The sequence below is a fragment of the Gigantopelta aegis genome, chromosome 5 (genome assembly GCF_016097555.1).
Source record: "Gigantopelta aegis isolate Gae_Host chromosome 5, Gae_host_genome, whole genome shotgun sequence".
NCBI lineage: Eukaryota > Metazoa > Mollusca > Gastropoda > Neomphalida > Peltospiridae > Gigantopelta > Gigantopelta aegis.
Window position 1 is genome coordinate 16,729,482 of NC_054703.1, and position 27,563 is coordinate 16,757,044.

A 27,563-nucleotide genomic window follows, 5' to 3' on the forward strand; every position below is an offset into this window, starting at 1 on the left:
TTCTTACACGCGTGGCTCACAGTCGGCCAGTCTCGGTAATCACAGCCTACACTAATACACTTCTTACACGCGTGGCTCACAGTCGGCCAGTCTCGGTAATCACAGCCTACACTAATACACTTCTTACACGCGCGGCTCACAGTCGGCCAGTCTCGGTAATCACAGCCTACACTAATACACTTCTTAGACGCACGGCTCACAGTCGGCCAGTCTCGGTAATCACAGCCTACACTAATACACTTCTTACACGCACGGCTCACAGTCGGCCAGTCTCGGTAATCACAGCCTACACTAATACACTTCTTAGACGCATGGCTCACAGTCGGCCAGTCTCGGTAATCACAGCCTACACTAATACACTTCTTAGACGCGTGGCTCACAGTCGGCCAGTCTCGGTAATCACAGCCTACACTAATACACTTCTTACACGCATGGCTCACAGTCGGCCAGTCTCGGTAATCACAGCCTACACTAATACACTTCTTACATGCATGGCTCACAGTCGGCCAGTCTCGGTAATCACAGCCTACACTAATACACTTCTTACACGAACGAGTTATGAAATAATCGCACCTATTTGAAGGCTTAATAAACCATGAGCCATGCCTGTTGTAACGGGTGTAGGTAGCAAGATAAATTGGATTATTATTTGTATGTGCTAATACCTGCATTGCATCATAATGATCTGTTTAAAAAAAAACACCTATAAATTCAGACCCCTGTTTCATATGATTTTAATCAATAAAATAATGTTATTTATTCTGCTTGTTATTTTATATGCATTTTGGTTTGAACACATATTTTGATTACAGTCAAATATTAATATCCCACTTTCAAAAGTCAGGACTGTGCTTGTGTCCCAGCCCGTTTCTCACTGACGACCCGTGGTATTTGTTTATCATGAGTTTGATTGGTTTCTGAGAAATGCAAATATCTTTGAAGTTGATACCAATCACTAAAACAAGCATTACTTAGACTTGCTTTTACAGATGTCTTACACATAGTCCAAACATTTGGTTAATATGACATTTTATTTACGTTGGTATTTTTCTTATCAATATATTGCAAGAACCATAACTCTGAACGAACTCTGTCTACACCAGTCCACTGTAGTAAACAAAAGTGTAACACCATACAGTAAACAGGAAAGGATTCAGGCACAGGCATTTAGAAGAATAACCTTTTCATGCATGCACAGTTTGCCATTTTCACTGTCTTAAGTTCACAAATTTTATGTTCTTCTAACTCTAACCTTTGTTTTGTTTAATGTTTCAGAAATAGGCAATGAAATAAATGCTGAGTTTTCTCGCGTCGTCACCGAACTGGAGTCGGCCATCGCCGAAAGAAAGGATTACCCTCTTCATGACACAACAGACGATCGTGACGTTATCCGTCGTCTTAGAAATGACGTCGAAAACGACAACCTGGACTGTAAATTAATCCCGAGTGTCGGAAACAGCCACGACAGTAGTGACGTCATTCAGCCGTTGTCGCAGGACAACGTCGGCACCAGCGACAGCTTGGACGAAAAACTTGACGCCCGTGAGGAGGACAGTGATTCGCCCCCGACCCTGCCTCCCCGTGAGCCGCGGTGTGCCCTGTTCCACCCTCCTCCCCCGCCGCCCCCGAACCGCATGCCAGATCCTGAGTACCTGCAGGCGGAGGTGATGTCGCTGAGGGTGGAGAACAACGCGCTGCAGGAGCAGATCGGGAGACAGGAGCTGGAGCTCATCCAGCTACGCAGCCACATCGAGTGCATCAACGACGAGCGAGACAAACTTAGGAGAAAGGTAACACTCATACCTCCCCGACCTCCACAGTATATAGAGGATAATAAACAAGTTACCAGTTATTATCAAATTTATGTCACAAGTGAAATAATTATCACTTTTCACGAGCTTTAACGGGGGCTATAAAACAGTACTACAGTACATGAAACATCAGTACATTCAACTAGCAACTCATATTTGGTTTATTAGCCCAACACATAGTTGGTTTATCTGCCCAACACATAGTTGGTTTATCAGCCCAACACATAGTTGGTTTATCAGCCCAACACATAGTTGGTTTATCTGCCCAACACATAGTTGGTTTATCTGCCCAACACATAGTTGGTTTATCAGCCCAACACATTGTTGGTTTATTAGCCCAACACATAGTTGTTAGTTTATAAATGATGGGAGTAAAAATGTAAAAGAAAGGGTTGTCAGACCGTTTTGGCAAAGTACAAAACAATAAAGCTAGCTAACAACCCACAGTTGAGTCATTAGTGTATATATATCTTTAATATTAAAATGTTCGAAAGTCATAGTTACTGTTAATAAGTGATTTGTGATATTTGTGTTTCAGATGAAAGATCTGCAAGAACGCCTGCCTGGAGTTGAGATGTCACCGAGTCCCATGAACAGTCGCACTTCAACTCCCACCAAGTCACAAATCATCCCAACCGCAGGAGATAGGTAGGTCATACACCCACCAAGTCACAACCACAGGATATAGTTAGGTCATACCAAGTCACAAGTGATCACAACCACAGGAGATAGGTAGGTCATACACCCACCAAGTCACAAGTGATCACAACCACAGGAGATAGGTAGGTCATACACCCACCAAGTCACAAGTCATCACAACCACAGGAGATAGGTAGGTCATACACCCACCAAGTCACAAGTCATCACAACCACATGAGATAGGTAGGTCATACACCCACCAAGTCACAAGTCATCACAACCACATGAGATAGGTAGGTCATACACCCACCAAGTCACAAGTCATCACAATCACATGAGATAGGTAGGTCATACACCCACCAAGTCACAAGTCATCACAACCACATGAGATAGGTAGGTCATACACCCACCAAGTCACAAGTCATCACAACCACAGGAGATAGGTAGGTCATACACCCACCAAGTCACAAGTCATCACAACCACAGGAGATAGGTAGGTCATACACCCACCAAGTCACAAGTCATCACAACCACAGGAGATAGGTAGGTCATACACCCACCAAGTCACAAGTCATGATGACCACAGGAGATAGGTAGGTCATACACCCATCAAGTCACAAGTCGACCCAACCACAGGTCATACACCCACCAAGTTGTCCCAACTACAGAAGATAGGTAGGTCATACTCACATCAAGTCACAAGTCAACCCAACCAGAGGAGATGGGTAGGTTAGACACCCACCAAGTCACAAGTCACAAGTTTTGATTATACAATTGGTTAGAACTGTACGAACATAAGAAGGATAAATTGAAATGTATGGATCATGCACCTACATGTATTGTTGTGTTCATTGACACTGACCTTTCAGTCTGCTCATTTTAATTTTAATAAAAAAAAAAAAATTTATTTCTTAATATACACCTGAAAACAAACACCAACAACATATTTACATCAACTCTGTCATCTAAACATTTTCCTACACAATCAATTATTGGTTTTTATAATTGATCATCACATCAATAGAGCCCAACAGATTATAATAGCTCATTCGTACAACATTGCGGTGGGATGTAGCCCAGTGGTAAAGCACTCGCTCAATGCGCAGTTGGTCTGGGATCAATCCCCGTCGGTGGGCCCATTGGGCTATTTCTCATTCCAGCCAGTGCACCACGACTGGTATATCAAAGGCTGTGGTATGTACTACCCTGTCTGAGGGATGGTGCATATAAAAGAACCCTTGCTGCTAATCGAAAAAGAGTAGCCCATGAAGTGGCGACAGCATGTTTCTCTTTCAGTATCTGTGGTCCTTAACCATATGTCTGACGCCATATAACCGTAAATAGAATGTGTTGAGAGTGTCGTTAAATAAAACATTTCTTTTTTTCTTTCTTGGTACATCACTAATTGATATATTGCATGGTTTTCTGTGTTCCTAGGACCACTGCTGGCAGTGATCAGTTTCCTGTGGCGAAAATAGCCGAGCTGAAAAAATTGAAAACATGCGCCGGAGACAGACAGATACTGGGTGCAGAAATTACCTCCCTTGGGGTAAGTTGAACAAATGAATGAATGAATGAATGAATGAATGAATGAATGAATGAATGAATGAATGAATGAATGAATGAAAGAAAGAACAAATGAATGAACAAACGAATGAACTATCAAACGAATGAATTAATGTTTAATGACACCCCAGCATGAAAAATACATCAGCTTATGGATGGGGTATGTTGATGTTACATGTATGATGTAATAGTTTTTATCCTATAACTTACCCATGACATCCATGTCATAAACCCATGTAATAATTTAAGTGTAATAACCCGGTTAATAATGATGTGCAAATTTGCAAGGTCTCTAGGTAATGTGTTGCTGTTGATGGGTCATTTGTTTACAAGCCAACAAGAACTGTGTACCTGAGCATAAAGTTTTCAAAGATTTAGTTAACATGCGTGATGTCAAACTGATTTGTGCTAATTGTCATGACGTCATGTTACCGATGATGTCTACTTCAGTACTGTGATTTACTCAAAATTTAATTTAAATGTTATTTTAGAAGTGTTATAGGATAAACAGAATTCGCCACTCATGTTTTTTTATATGTAAAATATCAACCTCGTCTAGTTAATCAGTATTTGTCTCGGCAGAGCTTCAACAAATACCAATTAACATAGACTTGGTTGATATTTTCAATATTAAAAAATACTCGTGACGAATTCTCTATTTATTTTGGAATACTTATCTTGATGTCAATCTGTAAGGCAAAGGTTTCGAATTCCATATGGCCACTTGTATTGGTCATCTGACTACAAAACAATTGTATTAAATGTGTGTAAACCAATATTCAACTGATTGTTTTTTTCCTCATTCCAACCAGTGCACCACAACTGGTCAAAGGCCGTGGTATGTGCTTTTCCTGTCTGTGGGAAAAGTACATATAAAAGATCCCTTGCTGCATTACGAAAAATGTAGCAGGTTTCCTCTGATGACTACGTGTCAGAATTACCAAATGTTTGATATCCAATAGTCAATGATTGATTAATCAATGTGCTCTAGTGGTGTCATTAAACAAAAGACACAAAGTCTTGTGGCCATACGTATTACACACTTGCCATTTCCCATCACTTTAGTGTACAATTCTATACATTATTGTCTATAAAACAGAAGGAAAATTTCAATTTTATTACCTTTTTTTAGCTACTGATCAGGTTTAATTACAAAAAAAAAAAAAAGATCAAGTCTGTAAAGTAATAGGAAAATTATATTTTTGTTATCTGTAAAATGGAATGAATATTTTAGTTATTATTAAATTACATTTTCAGCTACTGAACACCATTATTAAAAACAATATTTAAACATTATTTCTGTAAAACAGAATAGGACAATGTTCTGGAATTCTGTATGTATCATGTTGTTGTGAAACACATTTTAAGAACATTTTATTGTCTGTAAAATAGAATGAAACTTTCAGTGTTATATTAATTTATATTTTCAGTTACCAAACACGAAACTGGCCGAACATTTAGTGCAAAGTCTACAGGGTTGTTCGAACATGCAGGAGATTGTTCAGACATTATACAAATGTGGTTCGGAGATAGGAGAAACAAAAGTGAAAGAATTCGAAATCGAGTTTGAAAGACTTCAGAGCAAAATTGACCACTTAAAGTCGCAACACGACATGTCGATTTTGACTTTAAATGAAAGCAAGTCGTACTCCGAACGTTTGACAGTTTTGATGGGCAAATACGAGTCAAACAACACCGCCTTACAGTTAGCGATCAACTATTCCGATCAGGCCATAGAGGCCTACGAAGTGTTGTGTGTGTTATTGGAGAGTGAGATGGGAGTTCTGCTGGCCAATTGTCGGGCTGCGGGATTGGGAAGTCTCGGTAAGTGCAACTCAGTGATTTGGGTTTGTCTCGATGACTATCTAAAGGTGTTATGCAGTGCAATGTGCGATTTTGAGCACAGTCCGAGGCTTGCAAAAATCATATAGGACTCTCTAGCTTGGCTAGCATACGAGCCCGCATGGCTCGTAAAAGTTATTTGTACAAAGTACATTGATTTTTCAAAATGACACGGTCAACATATATCTCAAAATACTGGGAAGCCACACAGTCTTGATTAGTGATCTTTTCCATGGTTTCATGCAAAACATCTTCTATTCTACTGGATGTGCATGGCAGGGCTCGCTGGGTTGGTGACGGGATCTAAAGATTTGCAAAAAGGGGAGTCCTTATGACACTTACATTTTTTTAAACCAAAATCGCACACGGAGTGGTCAAATTGGGAAAGGTGTAATTTTTGTATGTGGCTATATAATTAATGGTGTGTAACCACATACATGTATGTTTAGGTGTGGCATACAGCTCAACTAAGGTGCTCTGTGACTGGTTCAGCAAATACCATGGTATGTACTGTCCTGAAACATATAAAAGATCTTTGCTGCTTGTTGAGTAGTAGTTGTAGTCTGTGATTGCAGAGGGTTACCTGCCTATGGCTCTCAGCCAGTGTGTAGAAATAACCAAACATTCGTACTTTAAAATGTGTCAAGCAAACTATCATTCCTTTCGACTTAATAATTACTTCAGTTAAAGGGAGATAAACCTGGTATACATGTATTTATGTGAATGGCATATGATAATAATGTTGAGGGAGAGAGAAAGAGGGAAGAGAAACAGAGACAGGGGGAGAGCAAGGAAAAGAGACCGACAGAATCAGAGAGATATACAGAGAGACAGACACAGAGAGGGAGGGAGAGAGGGCGACATACAGAGATAGATTATATAGAAATAGTTTTTTACTACATGTAGTCGAATATTTAGCTTAGTTGGTAGAGTGCTCACCTAAAGTACTTGAGTCATGGAATCAAACCTTGGTGAAACCATTGGTTTCTTCCCATTCCAACCAACCAGGACATGGTATGTGCTGTCCTGTCTGTCGGAAAGTACAAGATCTTTCGGTGCTAACTGAGAAATATATAAGATTTTCACTGAAGACTATGTCAGAATTACCAAATTTGTTATATCCAATAGGCACTGGTTAATTAATCAAGGTGCTCCAGTGGGTCTTTGAACAAAACAAACGCTAACTGTAACAAAACAATCAACTGGCACTGAGGGGATCCGTACCATAGACTCTCAGTACAAGAGTCCAGTACTCTACTATCTGAGCTAATAGCTACTAGCACTTTATACCAGCAGTACTACACAGTCCCCCTCAAGTGAAGCTATGTCCCGGAGCCGTGGGCCATGAGAAATTGAACTGTTACAAGTTCTAACTGGTTATATTTGAAGTTTTGTGCATAGAACACACCCAGTCCCTACATCAGTTCCAAATGTAACAGAAAAATCAACCTGGTAATGAGGGGATTCGAACCATGGACAATATGAGAATCTATTGGCAATGAGGGGATTCAAACCATGGACAATATGAGAATCTATATCTCTACGAAATTGGCAGATATTGAAATTCACACTAGCTACTGCCAGTAGGAATACTTTATATCAACACCACTACATAACATGACCTGTGTTGATTTCAGTTGATGCGGGTAGTGTCATTAATAAGACTCCAACCTGACCTGTGTTGACTCTAACCTGACCTGTGTTGACTGTTAACATGACCTTTGTTGACTCTAACATGACGTGTATTGATTCTAACCTGACCTATGTTGACTCTAATATGACCTGTGTTGACTCTAACATGACCTGTGTTGTCTCTTAACATGACGTGTATTGACTCTAACCTGACCTAACATGACATGTGTCGACTCTAACCTGACCTGTGTTGACTCTAACATGACCTGTGTTGACTTTCACATGACCTGTGTTGACTCTAACCTGGCATAACATGACATGTGTTGACTCTAACATGACCTATGTTGACTAACATGATCTGTGTTGACTCTTAACATGACCTGTGCTGACTCTTAACATGACCTATGTTGACTCTTAACATGACCTTTGTTGACTCTAACATGACCTGTGTCAACTCTTAACAACACCTGTGTTCATTCTTAACCTGACCTAACATGACCTGTGTTGACTCTAACATGACCTGTGTTGACTCTAACATGACCTGTGTTGACTCTAACATGACCTGTGTTGACTCTAACATGACCTGTGTTCACTTTTAACATGATCTGTGTTCACTCTTAACATGACCTTTGTTGACTAACATGACGTGTGTTGACTCTAACCTGACCTAACATGACCTGTGTTGACTCTTAATATGACCTGTTTTGATTCTTAACATGACCTGTTCGACTCTTAACATGACCTGTGTTGACTCTAACCTGACCTGTGTTGACTCTTAACATGACCTGTGTTGACTCTTAACATGACCTGTGTTGACTCTTAACATGACCTGTGTTGACTCTAACCTGACCTGTGTTGAATCTTAACCTGACCTGTGTTGACTCTTAACCTGACCTGTGTTGACTCTTAACATGACCTGTGTTGACTAACACGACCTGTGTTGACTAATATGCCGTGTGTTGACTCTAACATGATTGATTTATATCTGATGATGGTGGTGAGTGTTCTAGCGGTGTCGTTAAACAGACTAACATGATGTCTGTTGACTCTAACATGACCTGTGTTGATTCTAACATGACGTGTGTTGACTCTAACCTGACATGTTTCAGCTGATGATGGTGGTGATTGTGAGGACCAGCTGAGATAACATCGATCCTCCAGTGTGCGCCCCCCACCACTCTAACATGACCTGTGTGTTGACTCTAACATGACCTGTGTGTTGACTCTAACATGACCTGTGTGTTGATTTCAGCTGATGACGGTGGTGATTGTGAGGACCAGGCTGAGATCACATCGATCCTCCAGCGTGCCCACCACTCAAGGAAATCTGCAGAAAATGTCGCCCGGCACCTACTCCACAAGCTGGATCGGAGCTGTGGCGTCCACGTCACCACCGGACTGGCCCACCCCTGGGAGGAGCTCTCGTCCAATAGCAGGACAGCCAGGTAAGCAGGGCTTCTACATTATGGTAGCCCCACTCCCATGGCTAGTGATAATTCAATGTTGGGCTAGTAATTAACTACTATTGCCATGCCCAACGGCTAGTGAATTTTTTTTTGTCAAATGTTGCAGTTAAGTCTATTTTGTACATATGAATATCCTATCCACCCCCACCCCAGTGTTAGTATTTTTAAGCTCAATTTCGCTCTTTAGGTGATATATTCGATTATTACTATTATTTAGTAAACTTGTATCAACTTAAAGTAAAATAGGGCTAGTGAATTTTTAATCTTGGCTAGTAAGTATTTAAAATCACTGATCCCATGGCTGAAAATTCTCGAAGCCCTGGGTGAGGAACAGTCCATAATTGATCAATGGGTGGCAAGGAACTATTTTTATACTGTATGCCTAGTAGGTTTGCAGTATATTTCCTTTTGACAGTGTAAGTTCAGTGTCAGTCTGGTTGGTTACCCGGTGAAGTCCTAACAAAGAACAAACTTTCTTAATGATGTCCCTTTTCCACAACCAGGTGTCAGAATAACCATATGCTAAACAACAAATTATAACAGGGTTTCTGCCAGAGGGTACAAAGAGTAAAATTACAGACCCTAAAATCTTGAAAATATTTTAGTAGATTACGTCTCTTTGAAGTCTGTAAAAGTACATGCAGTGTCCAATTTCATCAGATTTCAAACAAATAACCACTTAGTAGGGGACGTCATGATGTAAAGCAGATAACAGAAAGCACTTTAAAAAACTGATTTGTGTGTATTTTTAACTAAATAGAAGTGTCGTTTGTAATTATAAAAATTGTTTCTCTTTTTCTTTTAATGTATCAATGTATAACAGTCACAAATTTAGTATAAAATCGCTTTGTGACTGTCATACATAGATAAATTAATTTTTTTTACAAACAATTGATGACATTTTGCAGCACGTCGAGTTCGACGGCGAGCTCTGTGGACGCAGACTTCACGAAGGTGGATGAGCAGCGTCTGCGTGAGTACGTCCAGTCTCTGAAGAATGACCGCGCAGCCGTGCGACTCACCGTCATGGAGCTTGAGTCTCTCCACCTCGACCCGATCACCGACCAGCCGTGCAAGAACAACGATGCACAACGACTCGATCTCGAGAACGCCGTGCTCATGCAGGAACTGATGGCAATGAAGGTCTCAACCCACTGTTAATTTGATTTATAATACAAATAAGAAAAGTTTTATTTCCCCCAGTTTTTTACACTGTATTATTCTAATTATTTTGATATAGTGAACACAGTTCTTATGCAGGAGCTGATGACAATGAAGGTCTCACAGCACCGATAATTTGATTTATAATACCAATAAGAAAAGTGGGTTTTTTTCTCAGTTCTATACACTATTATTCTAATTATTTTCATATTGTGAATTGATAATGAAGGTCTCAACCCTCTCTTAATTTGCTTTCTAACAAAATGAATTTTTAGAAGTTTTATTTCCCCAGTTTTTTAAACTGTATTATTCTAATTATTTGGATATTGTGAATGCAGTTCTTATGCAGGAGCTGTTGATAATGAAGGTCTCAACCCACTGTTAAATTGATTTATAATGCAAATAAGAAACGTTTTATTATTTATTGATCTGAAATTTTATGTGAACGTTGATAATGTTTTTTCTTAAGCCGATGACAATGAAGGTCTCACTCCACTGTTATTTTTTTTTCTAATACCAATAACAACAGTTGTATGTTGCCATGTCTTTTCCCCGTGTTATTGTAATGAACTGTTAAAGAGCCGATAACAATGAAGGTCTCACTCCACTGTTAATTTTCTTTCTAATACCGATAACAAAAGTTATATGTTGTCGTGTTTCCCCCGTGTTATTGTACTGAATGGTTGTTACAGGAGGAGAAGGCAGAACTGAAGGCTCAGAACTACCTGATGGAGAAGGAGAAGCGCGCGCTCGAGCTGCGTCTGAGTGGCAAGGAGTCGCAGGAGCAGGCATACCGTGTCCAGATAGAACAACTCAAGTGTGACGTCTCCGAGCAGCAGCACAGGGCTGGCAAAGATGGCAAACACAAGAAGGTATAGTATGTAGGACCAGAGTAGTGGAGGGTCAAACACCGACCCCAACCCGAGTACCCGATACTTACTCTAGATACTAGGTGATAATGAGACTAAAGGAATAAAGTAAACTAGCATTATGCAAACACAAGAAGGTATACTATGTAGGGCCTGCACGAGTCCAAAATATTGCATTCGAGTAGTCGATTGTCAAACTTGACTCGAACCCGAGTACCCGATACTTAATCTAGATACTAGATGATAATGAGACTAAAGGAATAAAGTAAACTAGCATTATGCCAACACAAGAAGGTATAGTATGTAGAACCAAAGTATTGGTCTCGAGTACTCGAGGGTCAAACTCGACCCAGACCCGAGTACCCATAATCTAGATACTAGGTGATAATGAGACTAAAGGAATAAAGTAAACTAGCATTATGCAAACACAAGAAGGTATAGTATGTAGGACCTGCACGAGTCCAAAATATTGGACTCAACAGGACTAGCTCTTGGTGAGCAAAAAAAATTTCACCAAATTGTCTATTAAACTTAGAAAATTGCACAAATCAACAGATATTTTCTTTAAAATGTCAATTATTAACTGAAATTATTTTGCCAAATTAAAATAAAATTCGTCAACTGCTATCAAAATTTACAATTGGCGAATTTTGGCGAGTGTCAGAGCTAGCCTGGACTCGAGTCCTCGAGGATCAAACACCGACCCCAACCCGAGTACCCGATACTTAATCTAGATACTAGATAATAATGAGACTAAAGGAATAAAGTAAACTAGCATTATGCAAACACAAGAAGGTATTGTATGTAGAACCAAAGTATTGGTCTCGAGTACTCGAGGATCAAACACCGACCCCAACCCGAGTACCCGATACTTAATCTAGATACTAGATAATAATGAGACTAAAGGAATAAAGTAAACTAGCATTATGCAAACACAAGAAGGTATAGTATGTAGAACCAAAGTATTGGTCTCGAGTACTCGAGGATCAAACACCGACCCCGACCCGAGTACCCGATACTTAATCTAGATACTAGATAATAATGAGACTAAAGGAATAAAGTAAACTAGCATTATGCAAACACAAGAAGGTATTGTATGTAGAACCAAAGTATTGGTCTCGAGTACTCGAGGATCAAACACCGACCCCAACCCGAGTACCCGATACTTAATCTAGATACTAGATAATAATGAGACTAAAGGAATAAAGTAAACTAGCATTATGCAAACACAAGAAGGTATTGTATGTAGAACCAAAGTATTGGTCTCGAGTACTCGAGGATCAAACTCGACCCCAACCCGAGTACCCGATACTTACTCTAGATACTAGGTGATAATGAGACTAAAGGAATAAAGTAAACTAGCATTATGCAAACACAAGAAGGTATTGTATGTAGAACCAAAGTATTGGTCTCGAGTACTCGAGGATCAAACTCGACCCCAACCCGAGTACCCGATACATAATCTAGATACTAGATAATAATGAGACTAAAGGAATAAAGTAAACTAGCATTATGCAAACACAAGAAGGTATTGTATGTAGAACCAAAGTATTGGTCTCGAGTACTCGAGGATCAAACTCGACCCCAACCCGAGTACCCGATACGTAATCTAGATACTAGATAATAATGAGACTAAAGGAATAAAGTAAACTAGCATTATGCAAACACAAGAAGATATTGTATGTAGGGCCTGCATGAGTCCAAAATATTGCACTCGAGTATTCAAGGATCAAACTCGACCCCAACCTGTGTACCCGACACTTACTCTAGATACTAGATGATAATGAGACTAAAGGGGATGGAACGTAGCTCAGTGGTACAGCACTCGCCTGATGCACGATCGATCTAGGACCGATCTCCATCGGTCGGCCCATTGGGCTGTTTCTCGTTCCAGTCAGTGCTCCACAACTGGAGTAACAAAGGTTGTGGTATGTACTATCCTGTCTGTGGGATGGTGCATATAAAAGATCCCTTGCTGCTAATCGAAAAGAGTAGCCCATGAAGTGGTGACAGCGGGTTTCCTCCCTCTATATCTGTGTGGTCCTTAACCGTATGTCCGACACCATGTAACCATAAATACAATGTGTTGAGAGTGTTGTTAAATAAAACATTTCCTTCTTTTGTTTGTAGGAAGTTTAGTTTTACACATAAATATCAATTAACATACAAATACAGGGGCCAATGTTATAAAACAATAAGTTTAGTTTTACACATAAATATCTATTAACTTACAAATACAGGGGCCAATGTTATAAAACAAAAGGCTTAGTTTTACCCATAAATATCTATTAACTTACAAATACAGGGGCCAATGTTATAAAACAATAAGTTTAGTTTTACACATAAATATTGATTAACTTACAAATACAGGGGCCAATGTTATAAAACAATAAGTTTAGTTTTACACATAAATATTGATTAACTTACAAATACAGGGGCCAATGTTATAAAACAAAAGGCTTAGTTTTACACATAAATATTGATTAACTTACAAATACAGGGGCCAATGTTATAAAACAAAAGGCTTAGTTTTACACATAAATATTGATTAACTTACAAATACAGGGGCCAGTGTTATAAAACAATAAGTTTAGTTTTACACATAAATATTGATTAACTTACAAATACAGGGGCCAATGTTATAAAACAAAAGGCTTAGTTTTACACATAAATATTGATTAACTTACAAATACAGGGGCCAATGTTATAAAACAAAAGGCTTAGTTTTACACATAAATATTGATTAACTTACAAATACAGGGGCCAATGTTATAAAACAAAAGGCTTAGTTTTACACATAAATATTGATTAACTTACAAATACAGGGGCCAATGTTATAAAACAAAAGGCTTAGTTTTACACATAAATATTGATTAACTTACAAATACAGGGGCCAATGTTATAAAACAAAAGGCTTAGTTTTACACATAAATATTGATTAACTTACAAATACAGGGGCCAATGTTATAAAACAATAAGTTTAGTTTTACACATAAATATTGATTAACTTACAAATACAGGGGCCAATGTTATAAAACAATAAGTTTAGTTTTACACATAAATATTGATTAACTTACAAATACAGGGGCCAGTGTTATAAAACAATAAGTTTAGTTTTACACATAAATATTGATTAACTTACAAATACAGGGGCCAATGTTATAGAACAAAAGGCTTAGTTTTACACATAAATATTGATTAACTTACAAATACAGGGGCCAATGTTATAAAACAATAAGTTTAGTTTTACACATAAATATTGATTAACTTACAAATACAGGGGCCAATGTTATAAAACAAAAGGCTTAGTTTTACACATAAATATTGATTAACTTACAAATACAGGGGCCAGTGTTATAAAACAATAAGTTTAGTTTTACACATAAATATCCATTAACATACAAATACAGGGGCCAGTGTTATAAAACAATAAGTTTAGTTTTACACATAAATATCTATTAACTTACAAATACAGGGGCCAATGTTATAGAACAAAAGGCTTAGTTTTACACATAAATATCCATTAACATACAAATACAGGGGCCAATGTTATAAAACAATAAGCTTAGTTTTACACATAAATATTGATTAACTTATAGGGGCCAATGTTATAGAACAATAAGCTTAGTTTTACACATAAATATTGATTAACTTACAAATACAGGGGCCAGTGTTATAAAACAATAAGTTTAGTTTTACACATAAATATCTATTAACTTACAAATACAGGGGCCAATGTTATAGAACAAAAGGCTTAGTTTTACACATAAATATCCATTAACATACAAATACAGGGGCCAATGTTATAAAACAATAAGCTTAGTTTTACACATAAATATTGATTAACTTATAGGGGCCAATGTTATAGAACAATAAGCTTAGTTTTACACATAAATATTGATTAACTTACAAATACAGGGGCCAATGTTATAAAACAATAAGTTTAGTTTTACACATAAATATTGATTAACTTACAAATACAGGGGCCAAAGGCTAATTTTATAAAACACTAAGCTTAGTTTTACCCATACATGTAAATATTTATCAGCATACAAATAAAACAGGTATGCATATCCATAGAGACGAATGACGGTTAACATCTACTTAAAGGACAATGCAATATATGTATGTTATCAGTTGGTTTCTCCTATTTTGCCTATACCAGAGGGGTGAGATGTAGCCCAGTTGTAAAAGTGCTCACCTTATGTGCAGTCGGTCTAGGATCGATCCCCATCGGTGGCCCATTGGGCTATTTCTAGTTCTAGCCAGTACACCATGACTGATATATCAAAGGCTGTGGTATGTGTTATCCTGTCTATTGGATGGTGCATATGAAAGATTCCTTGCTACTAATGGAAAAATATAGCGGGTTTCCTCTCTAAGACTATATGTCAGAATTGCCAAATGTTTGACATACAGTGGCCAATGATTAATAAATCAGTGTGTTCTAGTGGTGTCGTTAAACAAAACAAACCTTTTTTTACCCATACCAGCCTCCACTAAATAGGTTTTTGTCAAGTATTCATTTTAGCTTGATACAAAAAAAGAAAGAAAAGAAAAGTGTTTTGCAAATAATAATGTTCTGTTTTTTGCTTAATTTGTAAAAAGATTGGTCAACATATAAATAAAATAGCAATATAATATTATACCCACTGGGAAGAGTGTCATCTGCTCAGAGGAGAATGAAATTATTGTTTATTGATCAGCCTCTGTAGCTAGTTAACAAAACAGATCTCAAAGTATTGTATATGATTACATTAGGGACAGATTAACAAAAGAATAATCAAATATAGTTTAGACGAGTTAGCCGACCATTGAAATCTAATTTCATTCTCGGTGAAGCAGAAACCATTATTCTCTATGGGAGTGTATTTCTGTTTTATTTATATCTTGGCCAGTGGTTTACCAAAAACAAATTAATTGCACAGAAAAAAAGAGAACATTTTTGTTATTTTTAAAGCACTTTTCCTTTGTGTGAAGCCATTCTAAAATTAGTGGAGGGATCATGGCAGTTTATCAGTTAAAGGAAACATGTCACGTAAACCATATTTGGCACCAACCATGTACAATTAATTATAAATTGAATCACCTCAAAAAAATTATTATAAAAAATTAATTACTTAAAATATCTCCATAAAAGAACCCCAGATACGAGCTCTTAGCGGAAATTGCCGATCTTTAATGAGCAGGGCAATCACGAGGTCCGTGACGTCAGAGACGCGTCCCTTGATCTGAAGCCTTACACTTAAAAGCATTAGTCCGTACCACTCATAAAGAATCTAAGTCTTGCATAGCTTACCAAAACAATGAGTGTTCGTTCGCAAAACGTTTTGCCGTATCAATATGAGCTGTTAGTAAATGAAGAAAGACACACATTTACTTACAACAGTGATACTGAAGAAAAAACGGATAGCGAGTCGGAGGGTGGAGAAACTGATGGTGCCAGACCAGACCGGTCGACCAATTTACAGCCCGGAGCCCGAAAGTAACCCGGAGACAAAACCAAAACTCGGATGCTAATGCCGAGGTGTATACTGTTCATATTTAGCATAAAGATACACCTCGATATGATGTATTTAAATATGTAAAAAATATAAATGTAGGACAAACATTTTTTTGGTGTGTTTTTTTTAGAAAATATCGCATTTTTTATGTTCGGGCTGTACATAATGAAATCTGTATGCACTTTGTAAACAAACGCTCTAATTTACGACAAGGCGCTTCACTTTCATTAACCTGGCTTGTAAAACAACATAAATGACTTGAGAGTATAATCAACTTTTAAACTAAATATATTTCTATTTGCATCACTAGAACGAAATGGGGTTATAGTATTTTTCTCTCATAAAAAAAAGTAGCATATTATTAGGCCTATTGGTAGGGTGCGTTAGAGTAAAAACGACCACTCACGATACCCAAGTGATAATTTTCTTTTCTTTGGTACTACGTAATTGGTCAGTTTTGTAATTTTAGATGGGAAAGTCTACTTAATCAAGGATTTTACAGCATTATTTACAGTAATGAAGCAGGGCGGCTGATAATGTCCATTAACATTGTACTATAGTCGCGACAGGTTACGCCACAATACCCTGTGATCTTAAAAAAACTGGCACGTATTTTGTACGTATGTCTAGACCGTGGTAATCACTTACCTGGTCGATACCCTGCAATATACACCTGCCAATCAGGAATCACATGTGCAGGCCACGGAAAGAAAGGACCAATTAACTAAAACAACACTCCGATTCTCAAGTCAGCCCGTGGATGAAACATAATAGTTATTTCGACACCGACAGTAGTGGTTTATTTTGTATTGAACTTCATGTTGCTTTGGGGCTTCGGGCGATGAGGAACGTTTTTGTGACGTATTCCGCCCGAAGATTAAAAACATTATTTAAAATTATTATTGTTTTCTACACGTTTTTAAAAAACATATTTAAATACATCGTACTGAGATGTATCCTCATGCCAAATCCCATGTTTGTATATGCCATATTTAATTACTTATTGACGTTTCCTTCTTCGGACGGTGAATACAGATTTTGTTATGTAGGCCTACAGCCCTAACATGAAAAATCTCTTTTTTTCTTCAAAAAAATAAATAAATAAAAAATTATAAATTTTTGTTTTAACATATATAAATACATCATGCTGAGGTGTATCTTTGTGCCAAATATGTACAATGTACACCTCGGCATTCGCAACCGAGTACTGTTTTTGTCTCCGGGTAACGTTCGGGCTCCGGGCTGTAAATAGGCTGACACCAAAGTACTATGCGGTGTTGGTGTCCAATCTTTTCTTTTGCGATAAAATACACGCGTCTTTCTTCGGATACAATCCTTTGGAAAACCATAAAAAGACAATCCCGATCGTTTAAACTGTTTATTTTTACACCCAAAGGCCGCGCAGTACGGCACTGTTGGACTGAAAAGATCGTACGCCCCTTACTCCATATATAAACAGTTAACAACAATGGAAGAGTACAGCGGCTCTGACGTCACTTCCCTTTTTTTCCGAACGCTCACGAAGAAATATGCATAAATCGTACTTTGATACTGATTAGCGTAATTTCTTCATTTTAAGTTAACTACACGTATTTTATTGTTATAAACTTATTTGTATATTATTTTTATATCATTTTTCTTTTAAAATGAGCTATAATATGGTCTCGTGTCATGTTTCCTTTAAGCCTTCAAAATGACACATGTAGAGAAATATAAATGCTCAACTATATGAGAATATAATTTGCATATCTCATTCCATTCCATTCCATTGTGTTCCATTCTGGGTTTTATCACTAATGAAAAAATGTAGCAGGTTTCCTCTCTAAGACTATATGTCAAAATTACCAAATGTTTGACATCCAATAGCCAATGATTAATAAACCTATGTGCTCTAGTGGTGTTGTTAAACAAAACAAACTTATTTCCTCTTCTGTACTCTTCTTTTCCACATGTGGTAATTCATTGTGCTTGTTTTTGTTAACCTGACTGGCACATCAAAAGTGGTGGTATGTACATTCCTGTGTTGGATAAACCTACATGTATGTGGCAGAAATAGGTTTCTCCTCTCTCTCGTAACATAACCATATGTTAAGACACCAAGTAGTCATAATTAAAAATGTGTGGCTAGTTTTATTTACCCGGGAGCTGGGTCCCGAATGATAGAAAACAGTTTTATTCATCTCGAAGCCAGGTTCCACATGACAGTATTGGTGACCGTTCAACCGACATGATATTAACTTTTATTTTTGTTCAATCTACATGATGGGTGCTCATTGACAAAACACTTCACCCGGTGGCCAGTAAACCCACGAGGGTCCTCCTTCAAAAGAAAATGAGGAATCTGGTTGTTAGTTAAATGGGGAATGCCGGCCTGCAAGTGATGTTTTGTATATTTGGATATATCACGACACCCCAGCACAAAACTAACTATTGGCTATTGGGTGTCAAACTTGGTAAGATGTTTTGTAATGACATCATGATGCAACAGACAAATTCTTCCCCAGCACCCAGATAATACCGGTACATGTAAATACAGTAAATCAGGAAATGTTAGCTAATTTAATGAGGCATACAAAACACTAATATTTCAAGATGCTAAATTTAAAGAGAACAACAAGAGACTGTTCTGATAAATTTTTGTGCGATTATTTTGTTGTTGAATAATTAAACTTACGACAATAGTTAAACGCTACTGATGACAACAATAGATATAGTCCTTCCCACAGGGAAGGACTATAAGTCCAGACTAGAATTTACTACAAGTTATTTATTTCTGAGCCAGATGTTTTCTAAATTGCACACACACAAAAAAAAAATGTTATTTCCAAAACACTTTTACTTTTCTTCTTACGCCAATCCAAACTGAAATTATTTACTAAAAAACCCAAAACATATTTGTAGGAGTATAGTTAAAGCATTTACTGCAATTTTCTGTTAAATTTAATTTGCCTATAAGTTGCATACAGTAAATCAAAAGTATTCTTTCAGCCAATTTCACAACTTTAGCTTATTTCAAATGTCTGATGATGCTAACCTGGCTAACATTTTATGTCACTTCTTTGGATTTTGCTAAATATGAAGATCACTAATATTTTATGATTTACAGTCATTCAAAAACTAATTATTCCTTTCTTTTTTCCTCAGGATGACGATGATGATCTAACGGCACCTGCCCTGTGTGAGATGAGATCTCATGACGTGATGGAGATCGCCCAGGATCTGTGTGAGTCGCTGAGGCGTGAGAAACGACTCAAGTTCCGGGTGCACGAGCTTGTGGCTGCACTTGAGAAGATCTCCAAGAACTCCGAAATCAGACACCAGCAGTCAGCCGAGTTCGTCAATGATTTGAAACGTGCTAACAGGTGAGAAACATTACAGTTGTTTTGTTTAACGACACCACTAGAGCACATTGACTCATTCATCATCGTCCCCATCGGTGGGCCCATTGGGCTATTTCTCGTTCCAGCCAGTGCACCATGACTGGTATATCAAAGGCCGTGGTATGTACTACCCTGTCTATAGGATGGTGCATATAAAAGATCCCTTGCTGCCAATTGAAAAGAGTAGCACATGTAGTGGCGACAGAGGGTTTCGTCTCTCAATATCTGTGTGGTCCTTAACCATATGTCTGATGCCATATAACTGTTAATACAATGTGTTGAGTGCATCGTTAAATAAAACATTTCTTTCTTTTTTTTCATTACAGTTGTTTTGTTTAACGACACCACTAGAGCACATTGATTTATTCATTATCAGCTATTGGATTTCAAATATTTGGTAATTCTGACATGTTAAAGTTTGTTTTGTTTAACAAGACCACTAGAGCACATCGATTTATTCATCATTGGCTATTGGATGTCAAAAATTTGGTAATTTTGACATATAGTCTTAGAGAGGAAACCCGTTGTATTTTTGTATTAGTTCAGGTCAAGTCATAGGGTTTACGTGCACATTCAGAGCAAGCTGTTGTAGCGCACGCCTGTCATTAGTCATTAGTAGCAAGGGATCTTTTATATGCACCATTTCACAGACAGGATAGTACATACCATGGCCTTTTATGTACCAGTCAAGATGCACTGGTTAGAATGAGAAATAACCCAATGGACCTGCCAACGGTGATTGATCGCCATTTGTTGGGGAGTATACGTCGGCTGTTGCAGGTGTCAGGAGTGACCATGGAACATTCTGAAGTGGTCTGACAAATATAACCATAAAACAGCTGATAACGGTCATTCAAAACATTACTGTTTGTTCTCCCCATGCTAACAAGTCATTCAAAACATTACTGTTTGTTCTCCCCATGCTAACAAGTCATTCAAAACATTACTGTTTGTTCTCCCCATGCTAACAAGTCATTCAAAACATTACTGTTTGTTCTCCCCATGCTAAGAAGTCATTCAAAACATTACTGTTTGTTCTCCCCATGCTAACAAGTCATTCAAAACATTACTGTTTGTTCTCCCCATGCTAACAAGTCATTCAAAACATTACTGTTTGTTCTACCCATGCTAACAAGTCAATCAAAACATTACTGTTTGTTCTACCCATGCTAACAAGTCATTCAAAACATTACTGTTTGTTCTCCCCATGCTAACAAGTCATTCAAAACATTACTGTTTGTTCTCCCCATGCTAACAAGTCATTCAAAACATTACTGTTTGTTCTCCCCATGCTAACAAGTCATTCAAAACATTACTGTTTGTTCTCCCCATGCTAAGAAGTCATTCAAAACATTACTGTTTGTTCTACCCATGCTAAGAAGTCATTCAAAACATTACTGTTTGTTCTCCCCATGCTAAGAAGTCATTCAAAACATTACTGTTTGTTCTACCCATGCTAACAAGTCATTCAAAACATTACTGTTTGTTCTACCCATGCTAAGAAGTCATTCAAAACATTACTGTTTGTTCTCCCCATGCTAACAAGTCATTCAAAACATTACTGTTTGTTCTCCCCATGCTAACAAGTCATTCAAAACATTACTGTTTGTTCTACCCATGCTAACAAGTCATTCAAAACATTACTGTTTGTTCTCCCCATGCTAACAAGTCATTCAAAACATTACTGTTTGTTCTACCCATGCTAACAAGTCATTCAAAACATTACTGTTTGTTCTACCAATGCTAACAAGTCATTCAAAACATTACTGTTTGTTCTACCCATGCTAACAAGTCATTCAAAACATTACTGTTTGTTCTACCCATGCTAACAAGTCATTCAAAACATTACTGTTTGTTCTCCCCATGCTAACAAGTCATTCAAAACATTACTGTTTGTTCTCCCCATGCTAACAAGTCATTCAAAACATTACTGTTTGTTCTCCCCATGCTAACAAGTCATTCAAAACATTACTGTTTGTTCTCCCCATGCTAACAAGTCATTCAAAACATTACTGTTTGTTCTCCCCATGCTAAGAAGTCATTTTCAAATATATCCAAAGAAAATATTTTGCACACACCCGTGAATAATTTTTGTTTTCCCCAAAGCAAGCTTGTGCTTGTCATATCGCATTTCAAATGTCATTACTATAGGTCTGATTATGCAGCAACTTTAATTATTCAACTAGATGTATTTAGTGACACCTATGTACTTCAAAGGAAGGTGTTTTTGCATGCTAATATTTCATGATTGGCACCTCACCCCAGGTTATTTTACAGGAAATAAATTTGCATTAACACCAGTAATAAGCAAGTGAGACGGGGGGTCATTGGTCGGTGGGTGGCAATTGCCCTACTAGTGCTGGAGCAAAACCTCAAATACAGGCAAAATGTGCTAACCTGAGACCTTTTTATAATGTGTTTCCCTCGTTCTGCCCTCAAAATTAGTTTTGTAATCCATGTAAAAATGTATAGTGATTCGTTTGTAACCCTATATAGTAGTTTAGTAGTAGTGCTAATATGAGTAGATGTTGTTATCCACATTCGGGCATTTTCGTTTAATTGAAGCAAAAGCCAGCCTGCCCCCCTATAAAAATGGTAGCCTGTACACCTATGATACCAGCAAACAAAAGAGAAATAAAACAAATTCCTTTCATGCATCAGTTACATGACTATTTCTCACTTCAGCCAGTGCACCACGACTTGTACATCAAAGGCTGTGGTATGTGCTATCCTGTCTATGGGATGGTGCATATAAAAGATCCCTTGTTGCTAATTGAAAAGAGTAGGCCATGAAGTGGAGACAGCGGGTTTCCCCTCTCAATATCTGTGTGGTCCTTAACTATATGTCTGATGCCATATAAGCGTAAATATAATGTGTTGAGTGTGTCATTAAATAAAACATTTTCCATTTTCCAGTTACACGATAGCTTTATAGAAACGTTTTTCACTTGTTATTTTGACAGTGCCTTGATATCCGCGTTCGACAAAGCGAAGAAGAAATATCAGATGAAGCTGAAGAAGCTGGAATCTCAGCTACAGGGTATGACCGACCGGTACGAGCGGCAGGTCAACATACTCAAACAGAGGATCGAGCTTCTCGAGATGAACTCTGTGAGACAACCGACCAATGAAACGTCATTGTAGCATAACTCTTACAGCTTCTTGAGATGGACTCTGACGACAACCGACCAGTGAAACGTCATTGTAGCATAATACTTACAGCTGATTGAGATGGACTCAGTCAGACACCAACCCATAACTCTTACAGCTTCTCGAGATCAACTAAGTGAGACAACCAACCATTGAAACATCATTGTAGCATAACTCTTACAGCTGCTCGAGAGATGGACTCGGTCAGACAACCGACCAGTGAAACATCATTGTAGCATAACTCTTAGAGCTTCTCGAGATGGACTCGGTTAGACAACCAATCCATAACTCTTACAGCTTCTCGAGATCAACTAAGTGAGACAACCAACCAATGAAACGTCATTGTAGCATAACTCTTACAGCTTCTTGAGATGGACTCGGTCAGACAACCAACCAATCAAACGTCATTGTAGCATAACTCTTACAGCTTCTTGAGATGGACTCGGTCAGACAACCAACCAATCAAACGTCATTGTAGCATAACTCTTACAGCTTCTTGAGATGGACTCGGTCAGACAACCAACCAATCAAACGTCATTGTAGCATAACTCTTAAAGCTTCTAGAGATGGACTCTGTCAGACAACCAACCAATCAAACGTCATTGTAGCATAACTCTTAAAGCTTCTCGAGATGGACTCAGTCAGACAAATAACCAGTTAAACGTCATTGTAGCATAACACTTACAGTAACCAGTGAAATGTTACAACAGAAACTATGTCAGTTCTTTGACAAATGAAACGTAATGATAGCAGAAATGTGCTATTACAGTAACCAATGAAATATCACAGTCTATTCTGTGTCAAACCTCTGACCAGTGAAATGTCACAACAGAAACTATGTCAGTCCTAGTAACCAATGAAATATCGCAATACATTCTGTGTCAAACCTCTAACCAGTGAAATGTTACAACAGAAACTACGTCAGTCCTAGTAACCAATGAAATATCGCAATAGATTCTGTGTCAAACCTTTGACCAGTAAAATGTTACAACAGAAACTACGTCAGTCCTAGTAACCAATGAAATATCGCAATACATTCTGTGTCAAACCTCTAACCAGTGAAATGTTACAACAGAAAGTACGTCAGTCCTATTAACCAATGAAATATCGCAATACATTATGTGTCAGACCTCTGACCAGTAAAATGTTATAATAGCATGTATATGCTGTTACATTAACCAATGAAATATTTTGTTACTGAGAGATAAAACATCATAATTATATTTATAGCATATATAATGTGACAAATGAAATATTAGACTCAGACAACCAGCCAATGAAATTTCATTGTAGCATGCATTTGCCATTACAGTAAACAATGAAACTTTTTGTTACACTGTCAAATCAGTAATTTGTAATGTATATGTGACCAAAGAAATATTTTGATACATTTTAAGACCACCAGCCAATGAAATGTCACTACCATATATTTTCTGTTACATGAACTAATGAAATGGTGCAATAAACCTTTGAAATGTTCAAACAAACAAATATTGTAGCATGGATGTACTCTTTTCAAGTTAATCAACGAAACATTGCAGCTGTTACCTATCAAATGTTATGGATGTTATGATATAGCTTCAGCTATTTACAAAATAAGTTATTGTCATTACTTCAGTTATAAAATAAGTTATTGTCATTACAACAGTTACAAAATAAGTTATTGTCATTACTTCATTTACAAAATAAGTTATTGTCATTACAACAGTTACAAAATAAGTTATTGTCATTACTTCATTTACAAAATAAGTTATTGTCATTACAACAGTTACAAAATAAGTTATTGTCATTACTTCATTTACAAAATAAGTTATTGTCATTACAACAGTTACAAAATAAGTTATTGTCATTACTTCATTTACAAAATAAGTTATTGTCATTACTTCAGTTACAAAATAAGTTATTGTCATTACTTCAGTTACAAAATAAATTATTGTCATTACTTCAGCATGTACAGTGAAACCTCTCAAAAATGTGGATACCTCTTAAAACGGGACATTTTACTTGGTCCCGAGGGTGTCCCGTTTGAAGGGGTTTCACTGTGTATGGTGTCAGCTACTAAAACACTGCATTTATGTATAGTATAAACTTTGAAGTCTGCATTTGTTCCATCAACTGTTTGCAGGTAATGAAGCACGGTGTGACATTTATGTAGTGTTACGCCAACCACTGTTTGAAATATGACATTATGTTCTTTCACACCTGCCAATTGACAAAGTAGGGCATTGGTATAATGTGACACAAACCATTTTCTGTTACCCATATGGTTACAAATATCTTGGTACATATCAAAGTGATACGTCCCACTAGAACGCCAAGAGGGACGTAACACTTCGTGACGTCACCGACTGGCGCACTACATCCTTACAGAAACATCAACAAAATGAGTTGAGTGACATAAATTAAGATCGATTATGTATAATAAATAGGATATTAAACTCGCTACCATTTTGTATCATGTTTATGTCCCTCGTAAAATAAGTTTCATTGTCACTCGTTAAAGCTCGTGACAACTGAAAATTATTTCACTTGGGACATAAACATGATATGAAATAGAAGCGTATTTTAATATCCTATAAATAGAACACAACCTTATGAAACATGATGTATATATGCCATAGAATAAAATACAACATTCTTTTATTTTACATAAACCAGTTGATGAAGTACGGCATGTGTATAAAGTGACACAAACCAGTTGATGAAGTATGGCATGTGTATAAAGTGACACTAACCAGTTAATGAATCACAGGATGTGTATAAAGTGACACAAACCAGTTGATGAAGTACGACGTGTATAAAGTGACACAAACCAGTTGATGAAGTATGGCATGTGTATAAAGTGACACAAACCAGTTGATGAAGTATGGCATGTGTATAAAGTGACACAAACCAGTTGATGAAGTACGACGTGTATAAAGTGACACAAACCAGTTGATGAAGTATGGCATGTGTATAAAGTGACACAAACCAGTTGATGAAGTATGGCATGTGTATAAAGTGACACAAACCAGTTGATGAAGTATGGCATGTGTATAAAGTGACACAAACCAGTTGATGAAGTACGGCATGTGTATAAAGTGACACAAACCAGTTGATGAAGTACGGCATGTGTATAAAGTGACACAAACCAGTTGAAGTACGGCATGTGTATAAAGTGACACAAACCAGTTGATGAAGTACGGCATGTGTATAAAGTGACACAAACCAGTTGATGAAGTCCAGCATGTGTATAAAGTGACACAAACCAGTTGATGAAGTACGGCATGTGTATAAAGTGACACAAACCAGTTGATGAAGCATGATGTTTGTACACTGTAGAACCAACCAACCACTTTATTTTTTACATTTAGTTTTATCAATCCAGTTGATATCATACTGCATTTGTTTTACTGTAACATCAACCATTTGATATCAATATCAACAAATTGAAGTTGTACTGCATTTGTTTTTCTGTAACATGAACCATTTGATAATAACATCAACCAATTGATAATAATATCAAGCAATTGATGTTGTACTGCCTTTGTGACCTGAACATCAACCAGTTGATGTTGTATTGCATTTATGTACTGTAACATCAACCACTTGATGTTGTATTGCATTTATGTACTGTAACATCAACCAGTTGATAGCAGTATCAACAAATTGATCTTGTATTGCACTTTGTGTACTGTACACCAAACATTTTATGGCAACATCAACCAATTGATGTAGTATTACATTTATGTCTTGTAACATCAACCCGTTGATAGTAGTATCAACAAAATGATGTTGTATTGCACTTTGTGTACTGCACACCAATTTGATGGCAACATCAACCAACCTATGTAGTATTGCATTTGGGTATAGCATTTTGTTTTGTAACACCATCCAGTCATTGGAGTAACACAGATGTTTGCCACTACACCCACCAACATGCGAAACACGCTTCTTGTGTGTGCTAATGTTAGATTTTATCCAAACGGTACATCTATGCTGAGGCGTATATATAGAGGATACTCCCCGAGTGTCTCATGATATCATAATTTATCAGCACGAGTTGATAAAAGTATGAAATTCGAGGCTTGCCGAGGATTTTATACTTTTATCAACGAGTGCTGATAAATTATGATATCACAAGACACGAGGGGGTATTCTTTTTATCATCCATTATCATTCTTTTCATTTGCAACAGTTGTAAACAATGTCAGTAATGTGGGTTGATTGTCAGCGTTAGACTCGTTAACTAGCAGAACGGCAGTGGCATGACATCACTAATGGTACGTTTAGCCCTGAAACAAACACAGTGATGTAACAAAACATTGTCTTGTGATTCAAATTTGACCAATCAAGATTATAAGCAGGAGATATTGCAGGAGATATCACAGGAGATATCACAAATTATAGTGCCACCAATATCTCCTACAAAAGCCTTTAATGGATGTTAAAAACTGTTAGCACTTGATTCACAAACCTTATAATTTGTGTCAGCATTTAGTTGATCTGTTTGACAGCAGACAGAAATGATCCATGCTTCCTGTCAGTCTTAGCATCATGAGCA

The 27,563-nt window shown here is 37.4% G+C and overlaps 1 protein-coding gene across 2 annotated transcripts in view; it reads left to right on the top strand.

Moving 5' to 3' along the window:
- The window catches only part of LOC121373315 (colorectal mutant cancer protein-like), a 93,642-nt gene extending 67,186 nt beyond the window's left edge, over positions 1 to 26,456 (top strand). For both annotated transcript variants that reach the window (XM_041499879.1, XM_041499880.1), the window contains 9 exons: positions 1,276 to 1,790; positions 2,350 to 2,459; positions 3,888 to 3,999; positions 5,447 to 5,840; positions 8,743 to 8,935; positions 9,865 to 10,099; positions 10,810 to 10,989; positions 19,635 to 19,852; positions 22,834 to 26,456. In XM_041499879.1, the coding sequence (XP_041355813.1) occupies positions 1,276 to 1,790; positions 2,350 to 2,459; positions 3,888 to 3,999; positions 5,447 to 5,840; positions 8,743 to 8,935; positions 9,865 to 10,099; positions 10,810 to 10,989; positions 19,635 to 19,852; positions 22,834 to 23,014 (2,138 nt within the window). In that variant the 3' untranslated portion in view covers positions 23,015 to 26,456. The remainder of the gene's footprint in view (positions 1 to 1,275; positions 1,791 to 2,349; positions 2,460 to 3,887; positions 4,000 to 5,446; positions 5,841 to 8,742; positions 8,936 to 9,864; positions 10,100 to 10,809; positions 10,990 to 19,634; positions 19,853 to 22,833) is intronic.
- Positions 26,457 to 27,563: the final 1,107 nt, after the last annotated feature.